The sequence below is a fragment of the Desmodus rotundus genome, chromosome 7 (genome assembly GCF_022682495.2).
Source record: "Desmodus rotundus isolate HL8 chromosome 7, HLdesRot8A.1, whole genome shotgun sequence".
NCBI classification, from domain to species: Eukaryota; Metazoa; Chordata; class Mammalia; order Chiroptera; family Phyllostomidae; genus Desmodus; species Desmodus rotundus.
Window position 1 is genome coordinate 87,821,217 of NC_071393.1, and position 25,872 is coordinate 87,847,088.

Genomic DNA, 25,872 nt, shown 5'->3' on the forward strand with positions numbered 1-25,872 from the left:
ATTTATTTTACAGACCATGTTTTACCTTAAATGTTATTTATTATTATTCTTGGTTTCAGTAGTCATCCTGAAAATGTTTTGATCATGTTTTGATATTAAAGTTATATGGTTTCCCTTTTATTTTCCAGAGAAATGCCAATGTTGTCCATTTGCTAGTTCAGAATGTTTATACTTTGCTTATCTGAAGCAGAGGTGGGCTAAAGGAGATTAGCAATGCTCTGACAAATTAAATGAGATGTTTTAAATAGTAACAAAGCATAGTAACATTTAATCTAACATATTTTGATTTTTGATAACTCTTATAACAGTGAAAAGAATGAATTTTATGATTTTACCTGAATTTTATTTCATGCTATATTCAAAAGGTATTGGTTTCCACCATCACATTTTGAATCATGAGCCTATATGGATTTTTGTTTTGTAAGCAAAGTCAACACTTGCGACTTTATTCAACCACAGTGTATAATTGTCACACAAAGATGCATTACAGGAATACAAGGTGGGGGGAAAAGTAGGTTTACAGTTTTGAGTAGGAAACAGAGTTTATTCTTATATTATTATTTATTAATTATGTGTTATTTTTCATATGAGCAACTGTAAACCTACTTTTGCCCCACCCTGTATTTGGAATAGTATTTTTCTCTAGTAATCAGCTAAAAACGAACATGTAGAATCAGGGGTGTCCAACCTTTTGGCGTCTTTGGGCCACACTGGAAGAAGAGTTGTCTTGGGCCACACATTAAATACAAACACTAATGAAAACTGATGAGCAAAAAAAAGGTTTTAAGTAAATTTACAATTTTGTGTGGGTTGCATTCATAACCATCTTGTGGGGTATGGGTTGGATACCCCTGATAGTAACCAAGTTAGACATTATTTATGTGGATTTCTGATAGGCCTTCAGAGATAATAGGTAAGCCATTTTTTAGCACTTTATAATGTAGCACTTGTCTTACATAAGTAATATAGTAATTTATATTTTAATTAAATTTCCTATTTAATTTTAAGGTATATGCACCATCCCCAAATTCAGATGATTTCAACCGTGAATCTCCTAGTTATCCATCTCCCAAGCCACCTACTAGTATGTTTGCTAGCACTTTCTTTATGCAAGGTATGTACTGCCAGGTAGTTGTCAAATACTACAGAAGTTACCTATTGTATGTTAGCTAAAATTTTAAAGTTGTTAGGAAAAGGAATAACTTTATAGAAATCCAGACATTATTTATCTAGGTATTTTTGGCTAATGTAAATTAAAATTTACTTTTAGAGTTCTCTAGTATGATTTATTGCTGACTGCATTGTTGAACTATCAAGAAAACCATTGGAGTGCCCATCTAGTACTCATTGAATGTATAATGGACTTCAATTGAGAAAAATGAATAGAGCTGCTATTTCTTATTTTATAATTAAATGTATGAACGATATTAACAACTCTAGTTTCTTAGTTAAATTGCAGATTTATATCATTCCTAGAATTATCAATATAAATAAAGAGTGAATATCATAGGACACAATATGACTTGTTAAGATAGAAAAAGTGTTGCATTTCCTTTAATTCATGTCTAGCAAATCTTTTTACTTTGGTGTCTGTCCTGTGGTTTTGAACTATGGGAAGCATATACTACAAAGGCAGTAAATTACTGCATAAGTGGTTCCTTGACTTTACATTGGTGAGTGAAGTCATTGCTGACACATTTCATTTGAAGGCTGACTATAATATAGTCATTATCAATTACTTAGGTTTACTATTAGAGACTTTATTCCACCGTTTCAGAATATTTGATATCATGTACATTGTTTGTTATAGGTTAAGGACTTTTTAAAATATTTATGGGTATAGCATTTAACCAAAAATTAAATCTAACCTATCCCCAAATTTAGAATTTTTATTATCCTTGATATGAAGCTAGATATTTTGAGAGTTTTCATAAAAACTTATCTATTAGTTTAAATTACTTTTTTTTCTCTAGCTATAAAGTTTCATTCCCTTTTTTTAGGTACTAATTATACAGTTTGAGGGGAAGAAAACTAGGTAGAAGACAAGGTTGGATAGGGGAGGGAAAAAATATCTGGAGGGTACCCTTTGAATTTTTATAGCATCATCAAAATAAAAGAAAAATTTTTAGCTAAGGAAAATTTTATATTTCTCTTTTTGTCTTAGATGGGACCCACAATTCTTCTGACCTTTGGAGTTCATCAAATGGGATGAGCCAGCCTGGTTTTGGTGGAATTCTGGGGACCTCCACTTCCCACATGTCTCAATCCAGTAGTTATGGCAGCCTTCATTCACATGACCGCTTGGTAGGCTGTAACACATAACTAGGGTGTAGCAACACTTTGTCCTCACTTGTATTTCTTATTGGATTACAAGTGTAAGATTTGATTCTGCCAAAACTTCTGAAGTTTGAAATACTTCTAAGCTTATTGCATTAAGCATGGCTATTTAAAAAGTAACTGACAGTAATAACACTCTTCAGCTCTAACTTGTGTTCTTTTTGACGTGTTACAGTAGTTGTCCAGTTATATGTGCATATTATTCAGAAAATGTATTTATTATATCTCTTTCTCTCTTTTCTCTAGAGTTATCCTCCACACTCAGTTTCACCAACAGACATAAACACAAGTCTTCCACCAATGTCCAGCTTCCATCGCAGCAGTACCAGCAGTTCACCTTATGTTGCTGCCTCACACACTCCTCCCATCAATGGATCAGATAGCATTCTAGGTGAGCTTTGGGGGGTGGCAAAACATCCTAATTATAGGATTTTCAGTGAACCCCATATCTTTCAATAATATTTTTAGTATTGAATTTAAAAGTGTAAGAAAGGAAGAAAAGAAACCTTTTCATTAATGTAGACCCATCTTTAGCTTACTAAGTACAACACATGCAGAGCATTTGCTGGTTTATTGTGACAGTTGTGAGATAACAGTAGAGAACACCCTCCAAGTAATGGCAGAGTGCTAAAAAAGCATGCCAGCTTGCTAAAATTCTTGATTTATTTTTCTACTTGAAATATTTAGGAACCAGAGGGAATGCTGCTGGAAGTTCACAGACAGGTGATGCACTTGGAAAGGCTTTGGCATCTGTGAGTATTGATTTTACATATTCTAGTGAATGAATTTTACACTGCTGAATGCAATAACTATATTTCGTGGGTAGTATGTGTCATAGTTAAAGGATGTAGTTATAACAGGATCAACTTCATTATTCATTTAGCATTATTCTCAGTTTGTATCAATTCATGCTGTCCTTAAGTCATGAGAATGTTCCCACAAGGTCTATTCTTCTAACTTCAATTTAAATATGTCTTTGTCTTAATGGAACAGATGTAGATACAAGGGAATTCGGATATCTTAAAACCTAAAGCAGAATTTCTGAGATTAATATTTAAAGCTGTTTATTAGTTTCAAATATTACTTAGTGGGTTGCCCATTAACATAAGTCAGGTGGAACCAAGAAAGACAACTCAGTTATGTTTCTGCTACAGAGAAGGAAGTCCTTTTATAAGGAATTTTTTCAAGACACAAAATATTTTACGTTTTTTTAGAAGCAAAAAATAGTCATGTGCAACTGATTCATTCAAGAAATAGGAAATGAGAGCCTTCCCCACAAAAAGTCAGATTCGTTGAAGAATTCATGCTAAAAATAGTAAAACTGATTTGAAGGCATTCCATACTATTTTCTTGAGCATCTAACTTATATCACATCAGGACATTAATCACAAAGCAATGATTTGCTTTAATAAAAGCAATGATTATGTTTTCATATGTGATCCTTAAAACATTAAAACTAAAATCCCTTCTTTTGAATTTTTTTGGGGAAGCGAAAGCATTTACCAGAAATCCCTAAAGATTTCAAATCTAATTATTAGAAAAGAGGCACCACTTCTTTATACTTCCTGAAGTTTTTTCTCAGGCTTTTTCTTTCCTTTCCCCCACCCCCTTTCTCATGAGTGATATGTGTCTCAGAATTCCCACAGAGCTGTCTCACATTTTCTATGAAGTAAATGTGTCAAACGCATTTACTGCTGTTCATGGGGAGGATACACCATTTACTGTGAGAGTAAGTCTCAATAATAGGAAGCAACTATTGAACATTTGAGGAAGTAAACCTCTTTGTATGTGGTTTCTGGGAATAAACCTTTCTCTGGAGCCGAGTACAAGTTTCTTGAGAAATAAAGCCAAGTCAAACTTACCTATCACCTAGTGGAGCCCTGCACAAAATAGAGCTCAATTTGTTTGTTGAATTCAGTCTTTCATCATATAACAAAAATGGTGATGGTAACAATACCCACAAAAATATCGGCTATAATTTGAGCGGTTACTAGGTGCTAGGCACTATACTAAATATTTACATGCTTTTTTCATTTAATCCTCAAGAAAACCCTGTGAGGTTGGTATTATTTTCCCCGTATTACAGATAAGGAACTAAGATTTAAAAGGTTAAGTAACTTCAGCTCAGGAAGATTAAGTCTCTTGCCCTGGGGAGTCACCAAGCTAGGAAGGGTAAAGCCCATATATATTAGATGAGAACCCTGGTCTGATGAGTTTTAGTTCTCTGTTCTTCCAGAAATAGCAGTGCTACAGTGAGTTGTTTTGCAGGATGATGTGGATTAAAGTCAGTTGTGCTGCTTTATTGCCACCTGATGAAAACTACCTACTTAGGATGACAATGATTCTATAATATTAAATCTGAGGGCTTCCCAGGTATATTTGATTGGCTTGCCTATTTCTGTTTCTGAAAAAATCAGTAGCATATATTTCACATGTAGGAGGACAAATAACATTTGAGCCTTCAATACTAGGAACTTTTAAAAATTAACCTGTATTTCAGGGGCCTTTTTTTCCTCAAAAGTCTGTTTATTTTATTCAAAGAAAATTTATGTATAGGAATCTTGGCATTTAGGTAGGCAAGAATTTGTGGTGTTCTCAGTGGTCCTTCAAACTTTTTCAGTTACCCTTCAAGTCCTTGACTATTTTCCCATATTATAACCAGCATATGAGCCAATCAGTTGGCATTTGGAAAAGAAAATCCCAATTAGTGCGAGTGGAAGCCAGGGAAGAAGAATGTTTAATCTAGTTAGTGGGTGGGCTTTGGTTGTCATGGAAACTCAGCTCTGTCATCTTATGTTGTTACTAGGCAGGAGCAGCCAGGTCATTCCATAAATCATTTCTGTCATAGCTGATGGTGATGCATTCCATCTGCTCCATCACTGCATGCCATAGTCTGCACACTTCAAATCCCTTCCTTCAATCCATCTGCTGCTCCCCTCCCCACTGGACACCTCCCCCAAATACATTCTTTCCCTAACTCCATTACAGACTCACATTCACTTTAGTGCTCTCGGAAAACAAAACTGAAAAGCAAAAACATTACATTAGGGATAGGAAGGATTAGAAGAGATGAAGAGAAGGAATTTTATGAGGATTACATTTAAGAATCTGACATACCAGAATTTTATGTTCAATATTACACATCTTTGAAAATGGTGACCATGAGTATTTTGAAATTTTAAGTTCTTTAGAATGATGTATTTAAAATAGCATCTAGTTTTAGATGGAGAAACGCCATCCTATTATCATTAGAAGATATTTCTAGCACCCCAATTGTCTGATATATATCTTAGCAGGTCTTTCATGTGTGAAACATCAGAGGGTACAACCTTTGTTCTTCAGTTTAGATATTAAAGAGCACACAGAATCCTGTGTGATTAAACATGTAAAGCCAGATAATACATTTGCAAAGGTTCCTTTATTTTAGGTTTAAGCCTGGATAATTGTGGTCTTAATCTCAGGATAGCTAGCAAGAGAATTGTACATGAAAGTATTTACACAAAGTTCCCAAAGCCCTGTGGATTATGCATTAGTTTAGATAATAAACTAGGGTAGATAGAAGGAAAGGAAAATCTGGGTATTTGTGCCATTTCTGATGTGTTTCCCTGAACATTTGCCAGACAATAACCCTTTAAGATTGTGCCCATGGAGAGTTATATAGAGGAAGAAACATCTGGTTTATTTCAGTGCTTAATACCATATCAAAACACTTGGTCTTTAATTTAAAGGAGATCAAACAAGAGAACTGTTTAACTTTGTTGATTATATCAGACTTCTTTGTGATAATTTATGTTTCGATTTCTTCAGAGCAAAGAAGAGAGAGTTTTAATCTGGATAGTTAAATGGTCAGCAGTCTCTAACAAAAGAAAAGAAAATTTGGGGAAGTTGACGTTTAAAACTAATTCATGAAATAAGTTTCTTTGTGCCTTAGACTCAATAACATTAGCATAATAAAGATTAACTGAAATGTGCACTGTAGTGTTTAAAAAATTGGGCTCACAGTTCCAAGGTTGGGCTTGGAAGCTCTCTATTGTTTCTTTTTTGTCTGAGGCCCTTTTCATAACCCTCTGGCTTATTGGCACCCTGCTGATTGGAATGGACCATGACTGATAGGAGGAGGAGCCTCATTTGTTGCAGTAAAATGAGGCATATTACCGTTTAAGCCTGGCAGAAGGTATTGGGAGTTATTCATCATTGGTCATTTAACAGTACAAGGACCATGGCTGCATGCAGAATGAGTTCTTACTTTGTGTTTATGTTCTAAATTCTAAATCACTCCCATTCCTATTTTTTAAATGACTGACTTTTTTTTTCCTTTAAGGTCAAAAAGTACAAAAGGTAATGTGTTTCTGATTTAGAATGCTCTCTGTGAAATAAGACCTTATGTTTAGAATTTCTTAAAGTAACACAATTTCTATGTAGAATGAAGTATAATTTGTGTGTTATTTGGTAATAGAATAAACATGCAGCGGTGAAGTTTAATGAAATGACCTGTGATCTAAAAGGCTGTGTTATTTTGCCTTTTTAATGTTGAGTTGCTCCTCCTCTCTCCACATACACATTCTTTTTATGAAAGTAAAAGGGACAAGAAAAAGTCCTGTAATTTGCCAGGCTGTCTGTCAGTTCAGGAAAAGTATTAATAGCAATTCTGTCTGTCATCACCTTAGTTTAGGAAAGAGTAGAACCAGGGAATGTGATAGGTGAGTTAATAAAGTGGCTTTTATTGTACAAATGGAGAAGCTGCTTTTGAAAAAACACCAGAACTTATGTTTTTTTATTTGATACATTTTTGCTACTGCTTCTCTTTGCATGATAATTTTTAAAACTTATTTTACTCACACTTATTTTATATACAGCATCAGAGCATTTTGCAAAGTAGTGGAATATAACTCTAAAGTATAACCTCTTCCTTTTTTGAGATAAAGAAGTTGTCACCAGTCCTTGACATAGTTAGGGATTATGCAACACTAAGGCAGAATTATCAGGGAGAATAAATATTGATAGTTTACTTATACCCTCAAAAGCTCACACCTGCCCAACAATGTGGTATGGACACTTAGTACATCAGTAGTAATTCTCAGAAATAGTGGAACATCACTGTATTGTTCTCAAAGCTTCCACCCACAATAAAACTGATTTGTAAGTGAATTCATCCTTATAAAAAGCAAGATCTTTTTCACCCTTTTGGTATTTGTGTTACAGAACCCCATTACATAAATTGTATGATAAGCACCTCCACTTACTGAGTCCTGCTTTTTTAATCAAAAAGCAGTATAGCAAATTTTAAGTGCAGTTTAATCACTCAAGTATTAAAAAAAATATCAAGCACCTACTTTAAATGACAGTGACAAACAATAATGGATTCAGTGTTGAACAATATAAGGCCCCTGCCTTCGAAGAACTTATATTCAAGGAGAGAAGTACGACAGGCCCACAAAAAATATTAATGTAACACACAGTGTGAAGTAAAAGGCCAAAAAGAAGTCTAGGTTATTCTAAGCGTATAAGGGAGGTGACATTTGAGCTGTGCTTTGATGTGGTAGAGAATTCAATCATGGAGAAGTTAAGAAACAGGCACTTTGAAAGGGTAAGCTATGTTCAGAAAATGAGAAAAAAAACACATTTTCTTTGGAGTATAGGGTTATATACATTATAGTAGGTAAAACTATAGAGATATTTTTGTGACCACATTATGAAAGACATCAGATGTCATTCTGTTTTATAGTAGGCAGCAGGTAGCACTCCATCACATTTGACTGTTCAGAACTGGTTGAGGACAACAGCTTAGGCAATTACGTATGGGACGAAAGGAGCAGAGAGTAACTAGGAATGTCAAGATTTAAATAGTTTAACCACAATTTCTAGTAAAGGTTTGAAGAAGTGTCATGGCACTGAGAATGGCGTGTGCCTAAACTACAGAATTGTGGAATCTATGGTGGGGAGTGTGGAGGGACAGGGGAAAGGAAGAGAGAGAGAAAGTGATTCTCACCACCATAAAAAGGGTGGTGCTAATAACTGAGGCAGAGAAAACAGAAGACATGGGAAGGGTGTAGGGAGCTTGGGCAGTGATGAAAGTTTGGGTTTGGACATACTGAGCTTGAGATGGAAGGACAATAGGTCCAGATGGAGAAGTCCAGCAATCAGTATGAGGATAGAAATGCCAACTTAGGTGTCATTCACAGAGATGTCATCATTGATACTTTGTGAAAGATGGTTTTACCAAGAGACAAAACACAGATAAATAGAAAATAAAACTGAGACTAGGTCTCTAGGGAAATCTACATTAAGGGAACTAGAAGAGTAAAAGAGCGATGGGATCTAGGTAAATAAACAAGGATTTAAGAGAAACACTCAAACGTTAACTTCTCGCAAGGATGATACCATTCATTCTTCCAACAAAAATGTATGTATTTACCAGCCCTGTTGTAGAATCTGAAACTATTTCAGATTCTGTATAATTCAGATTTTGTCTGAATAAGACCAAGTCCTTGCTTTTCTGGAGCGTACATTTTACTAGAGGAAAGGGTAAGAGACTGATAATAAAGTAGTATACAAATTTGGACAGTTGCGAATTATTGTAAGGTGTGACAGAGAGGGAATGCTATTTCTCCAATGTTTTCATGATGTACAGACATGAAAGTTTAAAAATCAGTCATTTAATCTAGTTTATGACAAAGTTCTGCATGGAATTGAAACTTTTCATCCACCCACCATCAATGTTATCAGCCTTTCTCTCCCTTATCAATTATTATAGTCAAGACACATTTCATAATAAAAAGTTAGCATTAGTTCATAAAATGTATAATTATTTAAATCCTAAACATGAGAAACAGTGATTTATAAAAGTAAAGGGGGGTATCTCGGGATATGTTTGTGTTGAAGTTTGATGATCTAATTTACTTATATGGTTGAAATAAATTACTCTGTGTATGCTAACCACTGGGAACCAAAATTTGGTCATTAGCTAATTTTACATGTGTGCCCTGAATTTTTTAGAAGGTAACAATTTAAGACCACCAATATTAATCTTAAATTATCTCCCTATTACTGTCTTCCCATAAAGTCTTCTTGACAGCTTAGCTTTTCCCAAAATGGCTTTCTAACTTAAACATACAACTTCTAGATCTGGCTATTTGGAGAGAGTTGGTGTTTAAAGATATTTACAATTAAAATTTAGTGACATCATTGGAGTATTTTATTTGAGGTAGATATACCTATTTCTATGCAAAGGCAAGTAGAATGGCTGCTTACAATGTAATCAGTGCTGTCTTCTTTTTTTAAAAATGAAAGTGTTATGTTTGACAATTATAATTTGTGGAATTTTGCTTTATATGAGATTGTCCCAATAGCTGCAGTGTATGATACTGTCTTTAAAACCAATTCTGAGACTCCATATATAACATAATTTGATCATCTTTAAATTCATTAGAGCTCTAAGCTTATTCAGAGCAAGGTAATTTCTGTTGGAGGACTCTTTGCAAGCACAAGTAGTTTTCCTTTTTAAAATATTTGACCATAGTCTGTCCACGTAAGTTGATTTATCCACCCTAAGTTAAATGCTGAAATGTGAAGATGATTTATTGTGATAATTATAAGAACAGGATTATCCTAAAGATCTCCTAAAGACCCTTAATGCCTGGATTAAGGGGGCGTTTTAAATATTTAATGGTTAATTATAAACTTGAGTAAATTTCTGTCATATGTTTTAGAAATAATAAATATAAAATACTGCAGTAAAAGTATTGGCCGAAACACCAGAATATTTGCGTCCAGATATGTTATCTTCTTTAAAGTAAACCTCTTAGGGAGTAAAGTCCACCGATCATTTTGGGAACATTTTTTGAAGGACTTTTCAGGGTTTTTTCACGTTCTTCCAAGGTGACAAAATACTCTTTGAGAGCAAGTTAGATTTTTTACAGTACTCACATATCACTTGGAGCTATTGGCAAAAATGTAGTTGATCTGAGAACTTTTAAAATGAAACATAAGGGGTAACTTTTTCAAAATTACTTTCTTTGGCTTTTAAAACTTTTTAAAGACTCTTCTCTTCAAAAGATAAGTTAATGGTTTCCTGAGATACTTTTTTTTAATGGGTATCACTTATTTATATGGTATATTCTGGAAAGATTGCTTATCAGATTTGTTATTCTGTACTCATTTCTCTTCTTACTCTAAAATTAGAAACTTTAAATTATTTCCAACTAGTATAATAAAGAAATAGATATGATCTATTTTATTATTCTTGTATTAGAATATATATGATACTTCAAAAAAATTTATTTGTAGAGAGGGGGTAAGGAAGGGAGAAAGAGAGGGAGAGAAATGTTGATACTGTGTGAGAGAAACATCGATTCGTTGCTTCTCGAATGCCCCCAACTGGGGACCTGGCCTGCAATGCAGGCGTGTGCCCTGACAGGGAATTGAATCAGTGACCTTTCGGTTTGCAGGACAATGTCCAACCCACTGAGCCATGCCAGGCAGAGGTATATGATATTTCTTACCCCTAGTTTTAAAACTCAGGTCTTTATAGCCTTATGTAATGGAATAGTCCTAAAATTAATGAAATAGGTTTTCACTCTGAGTCTTAGGAATGGTCAACTTAGATTTTAAAAATAAATCCATGCAAATGGATTTGTATTTTTGCTGTTGGCACATATTAATATGTGTATATCTGTTGTTTTCTGGTTAGATTTATTCTCCTGACCATACCAGCAGTAGTTTTCCATCAAATCCATCAACACCAGTTGGATCACCCTCACCTCTCACAGGTAGGCTTTTGTTTTATCTAACTACTTAATAACATGTATGGGGGTACTTGGAAATATTTGAAGTTAATTTATAAACAAAATCCAGTAAAAATTAATGAAAAATGCATTTTGAGAAAGTATATAGAGTTTTCCTCCTGAGTTCATTTTGAAGAATATTGAAATATTTGCTAGCTTTGAATTCTTTGTTTATATCTTCTCTTATTCTTAAAATAATTTGTGATAATTTCTCAGAATAGTTGTTAGATAAAAATAAGGCAAGGTAATTGGGTGAAGGTAAAATATGGAAACGGAGATAAGTCAAAAGTTTTTTTATAAGATAGTACTAAAATGAAATAATCTATTAAGAAGTAATATAACTTCTTCCTTGTTTGCTGCATTTCCTTGTACCATGTATATGGTTCAAAAATGAATAACCATTTCTACTAGATAATTTGTCTTTATTTTTAGGTCCACTAAGTTATTGTCTCATATATATGTAAATAAATACCTGGAGAAAATGTTGGATTCCTTCCTCCCTTCCTTCCTTCCTTCCTTCCTTCCTTCCATACTTCCTTCCTTCCTTCCCTCCCTCCCTCCCTCCTTCCTTCCCTCCTTGATTCCTTCCTTCCTTCCTTCCTTCTTTCCTTCCTTCCTTGGCTAAGGAAAAGAACTCTGTGAATGTATAAATAAATGTTGTTAGTGGAGGTAAGTGGTTCAGATTTGCTTTGTTTTCTCTGTTTTTCCCACATTAGCTTTAACAAGTTTCAGATATATCCATTCTACAGTATGAATGCGTTGAGATATAATTGTTATTGTAAATAGGAATTTTTAGATTTATTATAAATAAATAAAATTACAGGAAAATGCTTAATATCTGTTAAGCTATAATTTAAAAACTTGAACTTTATTTTCTACCACTATTTTGAGAAAACCATGCTGAAGAAGAAAGGTGTTAGTTCTAAGGAAAGATATTAGTCAGGCAACTGGGTAAAAATTACCATATTCCTCCAACAGTTGACCTCAGAAATGATTCCCTGATCAAGCCATTAGTTAAGTCCATGTGGCTTTGTTGTTGTTAAGCCTTTTTTTCATTGTTCAGAATTTCTTAAAATTGGGGCTCTGGTATATCAGGGCCCTGACTATCACCTGTGCTTTGTGCCTTGTGACTCTGCTAGAAGGCATTCCCGTGTGGAGATGATGAACTGCTGGCAGCTGCTTTCAGCTATTAGTGGGTTCTTCCACTTTCTCAGACACCATGGCTTCAGCTGTCTAGTAAAAGTTGAACAGCTGTTCCTCGCATAGACTGGACTATGAAAGACCCATTGACTTAAAGTTGTTGTTTAACAGAGAGCTGAAATTACAGGAAGAATGATGTAACTTCAACCCTACTCACCCTCTTGGCAGAGTTTTACTGAAATTATCAGTATCATTTTTGTCACAGTCTGTTTCCCTTTCTCCTCTGAAGTACTGTATTAGCCTTACTATATGTTCCCACTGCCTCAGCTCCACTGCCTAGTAAGAGCTATACAAGTGTCCTTTGGTTTTCATTAATACTAGATGGAAAGCAGGTGACAGAGGAGCTTAGAATCTATGAAGTGATACCGATACCAGTAAAATGTAAAGTCAGGCTTAGACATTTTTCATAAAATAATGGTTCAAAATAGAATCTTACATTTTCTCCTCTCTCTTTAGTTGATGTTAAATGGGCAAGATCCTTTTTTCCCTTAATTCATCTTATTAATGAAAATCTGTGGACTGTTGAATTGTGTAATGAAGCTATTAATAGGCTTTTTAAATCCAGCAGTCCAATACAAGAAAAAGACTTTTATATACTGCTGAAAGGACAAATTGACAACTGATTTTATGCAGGCGTATCTCCCATCTCCTGTATCTAGTGTTTCCTTGTTATCACCACTTACCCGCATACACATACACATCAAATTGACAGAGCAGAGGTGAAGAGAGAGGAGGAAAAAGAGGAAAGCAACACTATGTGATAAACTATTCACAGCTGAAGGAAGAATGAAAAAGATGGAGCAGCCCTGACCAGTGTGGCTCACTTGGTTGGGAATCTTTTCACAAAACCAGATTGCCACTTGGATTCCTGGTCAGGGCACTTGCCTGGGTTGCAGATTCAGTCCCCAGTGGGGATACATACAGAAACAACCGATTGATGTTTCTTTCCTTTCCCTCCCTTCCCCTCTCTCTAAAAATAAAATAAAATCTTTAAAATAAAAGATGGAACAAACCATAGCTCCCCTATAATGTAGAAATTGTTAGGTACTTTGTGCGGTAGTGGCCTGTTTTCCAAAGTAAAAAAATCCTAGCCTCTCTGTGTTCCCTACACCTGTCCTATTCCTTATGCCTCATCAGCCAGACTGAGCACAGGCCTCATAAGCATTAACAGGTACAGAGCCACATAAGCAACTTCTAAGGCAATTATCATTCTTTCTTCAATCCTGCTCATTTTCCTTGGACATTTTCAGGCCAAGAGCGCACATGATATTGTATCATTTAGGATGCTTTAGGCTGGAAAAAAGAGAGAGAGAAACTCTTGTCTCAGCTAGCTTAAATAATAAGGGGATTGGTTCTCTTGTATGAAAAGAAGCCCATTACAGAGCAAGTTCTTGGACTAGTAGTCAGGACTTCTGCTCTACTGCTTTACAATTTCTTCCTCAGGCTTGTGCCAAGATAACAGTTCAAGGTCCCACATGAAGACATAACAATATCCAGGAGGGAAAAAAAGAACCATCTTTTCCTTGTCTTTTAAGAATCTTTCTCCAGAAATCTCTTCAACAGATTTCCCTTCATGACTCATTGGCCAGCATTGAACCTAACACAGTTGCTCTGCACAGACATGGGACCATCATGTTATCTTAGCCATGAGATTTATGCCACGAGGCAGAATATAATTACTTTTTCCCAGTTCACACTAGAAAAGGATAGGCATACACACACACCCCTTCTGAACAAAATCAGGACTCTGGGAGCAAGATAGAAGAGAAGATTAGCTATGTCTATTACAGTTGTCATTTGGGAAAAGACAAGAATATTTGAGTTAAGAGAACGTGTTTACTAAGGGAACTTGGAAAGCAAACAAGCAAAACCATGTTTTGGTTTTCTTTATCTCCTTCTGGGATATAAATGAGTAAAAGTTTAATAATTTCAGTACTCAGTAGCAATCTTCAGAACATTCATAATAAAAATAAAGAGAGGGAGCCCATGCCAGTTGGCTCAGTTGGTTGGAACATCATCCCATGCACCAACAGGTTGCAGGTTTGATCCCCAGTCAGGGCACACACCTAGGTTGTAGGTTCTATCTCCAGTCAGGACACATATGGGAGGCAACCAATCGATGTTTCTCTCTCCTTCTTCCTCTCTCTCTAAAAATCAATAAAAAAACATATCCTTGGGTGAGGACTAAAAATAGATAATTAAGTAAATAAAGAGAGAGGGAGAAAGGATCCCTCAGTTTTGGTTAGTTTAATCAGTAAGGTATTTATCTAAAGAAGAGCGCTCCAGAGACTTCATGAAGAGAGTAGTATTTTAAAAGGTGGTGAATAATAGTCTCTCATTATAAATGGAAAGGCATAACAAAGATACCAATGTAAGAAAGTACATGACCTGTTCATCCAGAGCCATTGAGATGACTGATTATAAGCTCTTCACATATGGATGTGTGAAGAACTAAGGTGGAAATGTTGGCTAGGGCCTGATTGTGGAATGCAGAGCACTAAATGCTGCTTTAAGGATTACTCAACCTTTCCTAGCATGGGGGAATCTCATGAAAGTTTGAATTAAGGGTGAAACAAAGGGAAACAACTAACAAAATAAGAAAATTCATGGTAAATGGTCCTAAGAATTTCTTTCAGCCACACGAAGTGTTAGTATCCATTCTCTAAATTTATTAAACAGTTTTATTAAGTGAAGTATTTATTAAGTACCACTCAGATTTCAGAACGATGAGAAACATTGGGTGAATTTTAGATTTAGAGGTCAAAGAAAGTCTTCCCAGATTTTCTAGCCAAATAATTTGATTCTGTTATCCTAGCCCCACAGTTGGCTTGTTCTCTGGAAATGATCAATACATTTTAATATCAAGTAGATGTATTATAATTCTTCTTGAATAAAAGTTACCTCTTTGGGGTGATCACTAAAAGGCCCAGGGCAATTACAGAAATTAACTACATTAATAGTTGAAGGCTTGTGTCTATCTAATACAAGGAAGTAGAAGCCCAAAACCTCTTAAGGGCATTATACTAAGTTAAATAAGTCAGACGGAGAAAGATAAATACCACATTATTTCACTTACACATGGAAACTAAAAAACAAAATAAATGAACAAACTCTTAGATACAGAGAACATTTTGATAGTTGCCAGATTTGTGGGATGGGCGGAGGTGAAGAGATTGAGATGTATATAAATTGCTGGTTATAAAAACAGTCACGGGGATGTAAAGTACAAGGATGGGGAATATAGTCACTAATATTGTAGAAAGTATATACGAGGTCTGTCCAGAAAAAGTCCAGCCTTTGTTAATATTACGAGAATGGTTTGTGGACATCAGTGTAACCTGGCAGCCAAGGAGAGTGGACTGGAATGCACACCTGTGAACAATGATGACTTCACTGTACTAGTCAGTGGGAGGAGTAGATGCCATTAGGTGAACATGTGTACTGTATGGCCATCCCATTCAAAATGAGACTGAGTAAGTAGAGCAACGAATCTGCATCAGATTTTACGTTAAGCTTGGAAATTCCTCTGCGGAAACTTCAGATGATTCAGAAGGCTGCAGGTCTGGGCAACTGGTGACTGGCAGCTTCATCACAACAACACGCCCTCTCCTGCATCCCATCTCATGCAGAGTTTGTTGGCGAAACATCATATCACCCAGGTGATTCAGCACCATTTGGTACCCTGCAACTTCTGGCTTTTTCCAAAACTAAAATCACCTGTGAAAGGGAAGCGATGTAAGACTGTGGGGGCAGCTGATGGCAATTGGGAGAACTGTTTGAGATCCCAGTGTGCCTACTTCAAAGGGGATTGAGGTATCATTGTCCTTTGTACAGTGTTTCTTGTATCTTGTATCTTCTTCAATAAATGTCTCTATTTTTCATATTACATAGCTGGATAACTTCTGGACAGACCTCATATGGTGTCATATGGGTACTAGACTTATTGGGGTGACCACCTTGTAAGTTATATGAATTTTTAATCACTATGTTTTACACCTGAAATATAATATTATATGTCAAACAACAGTAATTGAAAAATTTTTTTAAATAGGTATTTTTAAAAAGCCTCTATATATGTCTACCACCAGGTAGCAGGTGACAGAAAATGAAGGGGGACAGTATCCTATTCTCTAGGAAACCCCTGAGGTTTTCAGCCTTTGCACTTACGTTTTTCCATATTTGTACAGTGATGCTACAGTTGACAATTGCAAGCTAGAGATACCAATAATTCTGAATTTAATCTACATATTTTATTCATGTACTAGTTTTACAAAAAGTTATCTGGTGTCAGAGTTATGCCAGCTAGCATTATAGTCTGTTTCCAGGATTTGAATTCCTTTCACAGCCTCAAAGGTTTCATCCATAGCTAATAAGCTGTCAGTAGATCAAAGTTGTAAAAGTGTATGTATTTTTTTCTTTGCTGATTACACAATATATCAGGAAGAAATACTGATAATAATATCCTGTAGCCAAAAAGACCTTTAGGCTCATGAAGTGAGTGCTTTTATATCTTTTTACCTCATGATTGGCCTTGGAAGACAGATTAAAAACAAAACAAAAGTGTGTGCCTATTTTATAGTTAGGATTGATAAAATTAATTAATAGTACATATCAATGAGAATGAAGTTCCACTAATTCCCAGTATCCATTAAAATTTCACGCCCCTTTTGGAGTTTTTCCAGGCATAGGATTGACTTCTGCTGAACTAACTCCAACTATCCAGCCATCCTCTTTGTGACCAGTAGCATGAATTTTTGAAATGACCAAGTAAGGTTCAAGGAGCTCTCTCCATGAAATATAACTTGGTATTTATATGAAATTCCAACAGATATCAGTGATTTAGCTATGTTAGTATTTTATTTTAACCGACTATGTCATGGTGGATAGCCCTGTCTATAATAAAAACAAAATGGGTTTGAGTGTATGTATACTTTTCCAGTGTAATGAATTGCACTTTGGAGATAGACCTTAGCATAGTTTCTTCATGTAACTCTCAAAAAATAATGAATGTAGTTGATTTCTTACCTGAGTAATTCAGTACACACTTCTTATTGTTCAACACAAGCTAGTGAAGAAACACAAAAATTGCATGTTTTGCAAAACAGTTCTAACAATTCTGAGGTGTTTAACATAAACTTTAATTAATATTTCACACAAATAAAAATCTTGATGATGAGGCTTCTGTCATGGGCTAATCACTCAAACATACTGAAAAGGTTGAAGCAAAATGATTGAAAGTTAAATATTGTAAACATGAAGACAAACTATTTTTGAAATAACTTAGGGTTTTTTTTTCAAAATAGATTACTATTAACCTGTTACATAAAAATTCATAATTGTATATCAGTGCTTTGACACTAATGCACTGAAATCAGTAATAAAAGTTGGCTGGGGCCCTGGCTGGTATGGCTCAGTGGATTGAGTGACCAAAGGGTCGCTGGTTCAATTCCTAGTCTGAGCACATGCCTGGGTTGCAGACCATAAACTGATGTTTCTCTCCCTCTCTTTCTCCCTCCGTTCCCCACTCTAAAAATCAATAAATAAAATTTTTAAAAAAGAAAAAACGTTGGCTGGTTGATTTTTTTTTTATGAATTCTTCATATAGTCAGTTACTGGATTTTTCTGATTGCTGAATTCTACTTGTTAATTATAAAATTAGTCTATAAGCTTCTTGTTTTAATGAGCAATTTTAGATTGTCCTTAATTTGTGTAGTTGAATTATGATTACTTTGTATGCCTAGTAGGAAGCCTTTATTGGTTGTTAAAATAATTTGTAATTTGCTTACAAGTAAAAAACAGTTTAGCTGATGAAGTATATAACATATACCTTTTCCTTACAATTTTAGAATTTAAGAGTTTTCTGTATGATCACAACAGTACATATAATCAGTTGTGAAATATAATCAGGTTATTAAGAATCTATGTATCCAGCCTGTCTGCTGTGGCTTAGTGGGTTGGGCGTTGGCCCTTAAGCAGAGAGGTGAGGTCCCCAGTTCAACTCCAGGTCAAGGCACATGCCTGAGTTGTGGGCCAGGTCCCTGGTTGGGGGCATACGAGAGGCAACTGATCAATATTTCTCACAGTGGTGTTTCTCTCCTTCTCTTTCTCCCTCCCTTACCCTCTCTAAAATTAAACAAATTTTTTTAAAGAATCTCTGTATTCAACTTTTAACTTGGAAAAATATACATGATTGATGGTAATTACTATGTTATTCAGCTAAGTTGAACTATTAACAATTTCACTTTACCATAAGTTTTCAGTTTCCTAAATGTGGCAAATTAACCTGCAACAACAGGCTCCCGTAGAAGGTAGTTAATTTAGCAATAAATGAGACAAATTAAGTAAACCTTTAACTTTGACAACTTCAGGTTTCATATATAATTTGAGCTGTCACTAAAGCTTTTATTAAGAAAAATAATATATAATTGTTTTCTATAAATAACTAATTTTCAAATACACTATCATGAAATAGTTAAGATTTTTGATCAATTGTTCTTTTTCCTTTTAAAGCTGTTTGGCAAGTCCATTAAAACTCTGTGTTCTCAACCCATGGATAAATTAATCCCTTTATTTTTATTTTTTTTCCCATTTTTATTCTTTCTACACTGAACTTGTATCCTTTCTTTTTTTGTCTTCATTTTGTGTTATATTGATACTTTCCTAAAATTAAAGAATAAACAAAAGTTAACAATTTTTACAATGATATTTCCAAATTAAATAGTGTGCTGTGGTATAAATTATGTTGGGGGGGAATTTTAAGATTTTTTATTTATTTTTAGAGAGAGAGAAAAGAGAGGGAGAAAAACACTGATGGCCTGCAACCCACACATGTGCCCTGACTGGGAATCAAACCACTAACCTTTCAGTTTCCTGGACAATGCCCAACCCACTGAGCCACACCAGTCAGGGCTGCTAGGAAAATTGTTAAGATAATCCTAAATGCATTTGCAGTCCTTTAAAAGTGGTGCATTTGTGCATTATTAAACTCACAAGTTAATATGACCCTTTAGAAAGCAATTTAGCTTTAGGAATTAAGGATCATAAATATATTCGTGCCTTTTAAGATAGAATGCTACTTATATATTCAAGACATGTTCCCCATTTACCATTCATAACATAATAATATTCATTACTATTCATAATAGCCAATTGAAAGAACCAAAATGTCCAGCAGTGAGGTAATGGTGATTAAGCAAACTATGATGAGAATCAGATGCATATTAATGTAGTTGGTCATTAATAGCATTATTTTAAAGACTATGTAAAACCATAGGGGGTACAGAATTTTAAATTACGTATACTTTAAGTACATTTCCTGAAGATATGTGTGCATATTGATTGAAGAATATACAAACATAAAAAGTAGTTATGTTTTAAAGTATAGTTTTTTCTCTTTTGTTATCTCAACTCCCTACACTGTTGTATTAATGAAAAAGATTTTTGGCTTATAAGAAGCCAATGCTATGCTGAAGGCTGAACAAAAATTTTCATACAATTTTATGTACAGTTAATGAATATCTCTACCTTTTCCTTCAGAACATTATCAAGAACACTGAGATAACCAAGGTGTATGGGTGCTTTGGGGTTTTGTTTTACAGGTACCAGTCAGTGGCCCAGACCTGGAGGGCAAGCTCCTTCATCTCCGAGCTATGAAAACTCACTTCACTCCCTGGTAAGGGCCTCTTAGAAACATATAGGTCACTTTCATCTGATAGTATGCAGTTCATTTTTTTTTTTATTTCATTAAATCTTGAGTAACAATGAAAAAACAGTAGGATAGCATTGCACACGAATTCTTTGCTAACAAATGGCCTGGTTTAGTTGAACAATATAAGACTTTGGGTGTGCCTTTGCCATCTGTTATTTGGGACATGAAGCTTCTGGTCTAAGGACAGCTGGTGTTAAAATAGTGTTATGAGATTTTTGTTTCTTTGAAAAATCTAGGGTTTAATTTCTCTATACTTTTGCATTTATGTATAAGAGGAAACTTTAAAAAAAAAAAAAAAAAGGCAAGACCAAATAAAAGCAAGAAAATTAGTCCAGCAATGGAAAATGGTTGCATTTTATTTTCTCTATGACATATAGTTTATTACATTTCCATTAAAAATTTAAAATGTAATAGCAGTCATTTTAGTCATGAAGATTATTATTTCTCATGATTTCTTTTTTTAAAAAAAGAATATGTAAATTATACAAGCAAAAATGTTACTTAACAAACAGGGCAGTAGAATAAAGGAGCCTGTGTAGGTATTGAGCGTGAAGAATTTGTGGTTGAATGTTAACTACTGTTGCTTTTCTATGCTTACCACAGAATTGCAAATATTATAAAAACAAAATAAGGATGACTTGATGGAATGCCAAGTCATGCTATCATTCAGTAATTCCAGGTTGCAAATAGAAGTTATTTTTCTGTGACTAACAGAATATATTAAATTAGAGGAAAGTGTTCTTCTCACATATTTTACAAGCACATGTGAGCAATTTGTGCTATTTAGATGCTAACCATATAACTTCGCTATTAAATTTCAGCCTTCTCATACCTTAATACAAGTAGATCTCACAGGTGTCCGCGTTAACTTTACTAACATGTTATGCTGACATGCACATCAGCTATTTCCTCATCTCTTTTGGAGTTAATCTTAACCTGTGCTTTGCCTCCTGTTCTGTCTTGACTTTGCCAGAAAAATCGAGTTGAGCAGCAACTTCACGAGCATTTGCAAGATGCAATGTCCTTCTTAAAGGATGTCTGTGAGGTACTATTTCTTTTAGATGGTGCCTTTTTTCTGTTTCATTTCATTATAATTCCTATTATCTGTTTAGAATCTTCAAGCCTGTACAGACTCCAAAGTCTTTTAAAATCAAACTATTTTCATTTTTGTAGGCGTGTTTTAAGAATAGACTTTTGTTCTCTCATGTTGTCAAGAATGATTTTTTTAAAGAGCTCTACTGGCATGTGCTTTTGATTTTAAAAATTCTAATATGTTTGTGTATGGGGCATGTGTGTATCCACAGACAGACAGTATCATTTCCTCAGTTTTATGAAAAAAGATATTTGGATGTATTCGCTATTTCAGATAGGTATGCTTTATTCACTTAAAACAAAATTACAACTTAAACTTGATAGACTTGAGGATGTGTCCCCAAATTGCCCTCATTTCAAAGATCAGTATTAAAGTAGAGGTTATCTTCTTTTATCAGCTGTAACTGAGTAACAGATACAGTAGTACAGTAGCATTCAGCTGTCATAAACTAAAAGAAGTAACCTCATGGTAGATTGGTAAATTGATGAAGCAGTGATTTGTTTCTGAAGCTTTGTTAATTTAGGCTATTCTGCTTTTTTTGTTGATTCGTAGTGCAGGTAGTTGCTTTTGAAGCTACTTGATACTGCAGTTTATTTGCTGTCTTCCATGTATCCCGAAGTAGGAAACAGAAGTTTAATGAATTTAACAGTTACCAGCAGTAACCTCCATGTCTTTTTTCAATCACTCCAGCAATCTCGAATGGAGGATCGTTTAGACAGACTGGATGATGCTATCCATGTGCTGCGGAACCATGCTGTGGGACCTTCCACCAGTTTGCCTGCTGGCCACAGTGATATACATAGTTTATTGGGACCATCGCACAATGCACCAATTGGAAGCCTCAGTTCAAACTATGGTGGATCAAGCCTTGTTTCAAGCAGTCGATCTGCTTCAATGGTAAAATAGTGCTCATCTTTTTTATAACTTCCAAAGCCTATTGCCCTAAATGTTTTTCATGAAATATTTGGGGAAGAGGGGCCTTCTTTTTGTGGAGAAGTAGAGTGGCTTTTAAGAATTTCCTTTACTGTCCTGGACAGGGTCATTGGCTGACCATTGGCCCTTAAAATCCTGCTGTGATCATGTGCAAAAAGCAGAAACTTTCTACGAGATCGTTTTAGCTTAAACTTGGATTTTTTCCAGGTGCATAGTAATTGGCAGAACAGTTTTTGCCTTGAAATAGTGTGTAGGAAGTCTGAATAGCAAAAGCAGTAAAGTAAAATCGGATTTCAAGGGTTCTCGTCTCAGCCTTCAACAGCAGAAGGAATGTGAAATTATTTGTACAGGTCCATATTTAAGCTTTATTCCCAAAGAGAAAATGTGGGGGTAATTTTAAGAATGGCTGTAATTTAAGTAACAATGAAAGGAAACAATTTTAGATTAATCTCCAAAGAGAATAAAATAACTCAATCCACCTTTTTAAAAACATGGTAATTCTTTAAAGGGGGAAAGAAGTAAAATTCTAGAGCTATGCACATCAAAAATTTTATGTCAAATGTCTTACGTTATTTTTTATCCAAATTACCTTTTAAAGGAATGAAGCTCTTTTTGAACCTCCTATTTAACTGATACCATGTGTTTGCATGTCTATGGCATGATTTTTAGGATTCATTGCATCTTGTGAAATATTCTCCCATGAAATATTTCTAGCTGTAAGCCATGTGATCAAGGCTAAAACTCTCCTGTCATCAAAATAATTAGGTGCCCCAAATGCTGAAAGCTTGTGTTTTGTAAAATAGGATTGGTTCCAGATTTTCACATTCACATGTCAGACAGCCATTTATACTCACTTTTAAAGATTTTCTTTATGTATTTTTAGAGAGAGGGGAAGGGAGGGAGAAAGAGAGGGAGAGAAACATCGATGTGCTAGAGAGATACATCGATTGGTTGCCTCTTGCACACCCCCAACTGGGGACCTGGCCTGCCACCCAGGCATGTGTCCTGACTGGGAATCAAACTGTCAACCCTTTGATTCACAAGCCAGCACTCAGTCCACTGAGCCACACCAGCCAGGGTGTATACTCATTTTGGAGCAGCCGAAGTAAACATCACACAAGGCAGCCTGGTTTCCTAAGAACAGTGTCTTCAGTAACATGGGTGACATAAGATGCATGCATATCTTAATCAGTTTGGGGGCATTTTTTAATGTCAAGAAATCTTGAAATTCAGTCCCCTTTAAAATTAGTCCTTTTTTACCAACTTTGAATGTGAGTCAGGATTTTTCAAAACCCATTCCTTCAAAGCCATCTAGAAACCTAGTACATTTTAAAAGGACATGGAGATGGGAAAATTATTTCATGAGATACTGCCCTGAAGCTTTTAATTAAGAAAGTAGTTCATGTATATCCTCTAGGAATTTGTTGCTTACTTCAGAGTATGAACAAAAGGGATACCAGAGATATTCTTTAAAAAGGAAAAAATTCAAAATCAAGAAAAAGTCTTCGGAGCTTGAGATGAGCCTGGCTTAGTCTGAGCAGCAGCATCAGTGCCCATAGCAAGTGAGCCATGATACTACTTAGTGTGCCTATCAAGGTTTCTCTTCAGTGCTGCTTATAACTTCCTTAGAGGACCCAGAGCTGGTGAAAATGTGCTAGACGTCATCTGCCATATCCACCCCATTCAGATACAATCACTAGTAGAAGTGGAGATTTAGATGTTACTGCCAGGCTTACCCTCAAATATATAAAGTTATTTACTGACAAAATCTGACTTTGTCAGTTGAGTCAGTATTCATCTCCTGTCCTGAAATGAACTTTTTTTAGTCCTCGCCCTAGGACATTTTTTCATTGCTTTTACAGAAAGAGGAATGGAGGTATGAGAGAGAGAAACATGGATTGGTTGTCTCCCATATGTGCCCCAATTGGGGATAGAAGCCACAACAACCTCTCAGTTTACAGGATGATGCTCTAAACAACTGAGCCACAGTGATCAGGGCTTAAATGAATTTTTTTAGCTGTGAGTCCTCAGTTCTCAGTTTCAGCAAAAAGACCAAAGGATGGAATGAAATAAACACAATCAGCCAGTGACTCCTCCCACCTAAGTTTTAGGCATACTGTTGAGGAAGACTCTTATCCTAGTATCTCTGTCCATGTCTGAGAATTTCCATTAGTGCCTACCTGTATTGAATCAGCTCTTCATATTCTTGGAGGCTGTATGATTTGGGGGTACATGATATTGGGGGTAACTATTGCCTGCTATCTCCGAGACTCTCCTTTTATTTATCCCTTCTCATTTCTGTACAGTATACAGTATACAGAAATGAGAAGGGATAAATACCCTCATATATTATAACTGATCATAACTAATAAATGATACAATTTTACTTTCTGGATTACTTTTCCTTTTTTGTTTTATTTAACTTTCTGGTTAAACATAAATTAGTATTTGTTTTAGAATCCTAAAAATTAAGGTCACTTGGCCAAAATTACAAAGTAACCACAGAAATATCAGTTTATCAGCAGTTCTATGTAACCCATAGAATTTGTGAGGTCTGCTTTTCAAAAATATTTAATTTTCATCATTCCGTTTGTTTTCTGCAGAGAATAAAATTATTCTAATGAGCCATAAATACTATTTCAGTAACTCCACAGAACATTCAGACAATATTTTTGTTGTAATGGATTTTTGTTCTAATGGGCATTTGCTGTAAATCATCATCCTAATTGCAGGTTTTGAATATAATATTGCTTTTTCTCCCAGAATTTAGAAGAGTCAACATACTTTTTCTGTAAAAGGTCAGATAGTAAATATTTTCAGCTTTGTAGACAATCTGGTCTCTGTTGCAGCCACTTAACTCTTTCATTATAACATGAAAATATAGCCATAGATATGAAAACAAATGGGCATGACTGTGTTTCAGTAAAACTTTATTTACAAAGAAGGGTTCCTTTATTTGTAAAACAAACCAAAAAAACAGACCAGACTTGACCCAAAGGCCATACTTAACCACTATCCAATGTAGAACATAAATTAGCTTCCAAGTGCAGGCACCGAGGGTTAACAAGTTTCTTTCTTTGGGTGGGGGTAGGGGGAACCTATAAATAAATTTTTGCTTATTTTGTTTTAATGACTAGTTTGGGAATTTTGTTGAAGCAGAATATTTAAGGTGAGCCAGAATGCACCAACGGTGGAAGGGTAAGAGTTGATGACAGGATAAAAGTGGTACAGGGAGCTTAGCAATGCTATCAAGATTACTTGGGGTATAAAAACTACATGGGCAGGTTAACCGGCCAGTATAATGCCCTTGGTCAAGGAAATAGCTTTGTTGCTTAAAAACTTTCTTTACGTTGTCTTTATAACAAGATCGTGCCGGTAGGGTCATCCACAGCTGATAGTATTGATTTGTAGGAGATCAGTCTTGTATTATAAAAGAAATAATTGCCTTTTTTTCAGTTGTTCCAGAAAAAGATTTTTATATTTCACACCAAGGAGATAAGACTACCACCCGACAAAAATATATGTTAATAGGAGTCAATGTCAAAAAACTTGACTGTTGTTTCTTTAAAATGAATAGATTTGAATGTATCAAAGTTTAGAATTAAATGAGGTTTCAACCACAGAAAGCTTTTAATGTACTTTAGCTATCTAATACACACAAAAATTAAATTTTCTGAAAGATTGGTATATTGGAAAAACAAACTAGGAAAGGGTATACTTAGTATAACCAGCCTGGCATAGTTTTAATATTTACTCATATTTTTAATGGGGTTTAACATTTCATTTACTTAATTTCCTACTTCCATTAAGTATTTTTG

General features: G+C 35.0%; 1 protein-coding gene across 10 annotated transcripts in view; it reads left to right on the forward strand.

Annotated features, from left to right (window-relative positions):
- The window catches only part of TCF12 (transcription factor 12), a 376,791-nt gene that overhangs the window by 329,655 nt on the left and 21,264 nt on the right, over positions 1 to 25,872 (forward strand). For 6 of the 10 annotated variants that reach the window (XM_024568099.3, XM_045201097.2, XM_053929097.1 and 3 more), the window contains 8 exons: positions 1,009 to 1,114; positions 2,165 to 2,304; positions 2,584 to 2,728; positions 3,025 to 3,089; positions 11,027 to 11,105; positions 19,919 to 19,992; positions 21,002 to 21,073; positions 21,812 to 22,018. In XM_024568099.3, coding sequence (XP_024423867.1) covers positions 1,009 to 1,114; positions 2,165 to 2,304; positions 2,584 to 2,728; positions 3,025 to 3,089; positions 11,027 to 11,105; positions 19,919 to 19,992; positions 21,002 to 21,073; positions 21,812 to 22,018 — 888 coding nt within the window. The remainder of the gene's footprint in view (positions 1 to 1,008; positions 1,115 to 2,164; positions 2,305 to 2,583; positions 2,729 to 3,024; positions 3,090 to 11,026; positions 11,106 to 19,918; positions 19,993 to 21,001; positions 21,074 to 21,811; positions 22,019 to 25,872) is intronic. The other 4 variants (XM_024568100.3, XM_045201098.2, XM_045201102.3 and 1 more) reach the window with 1 other exon arrangement.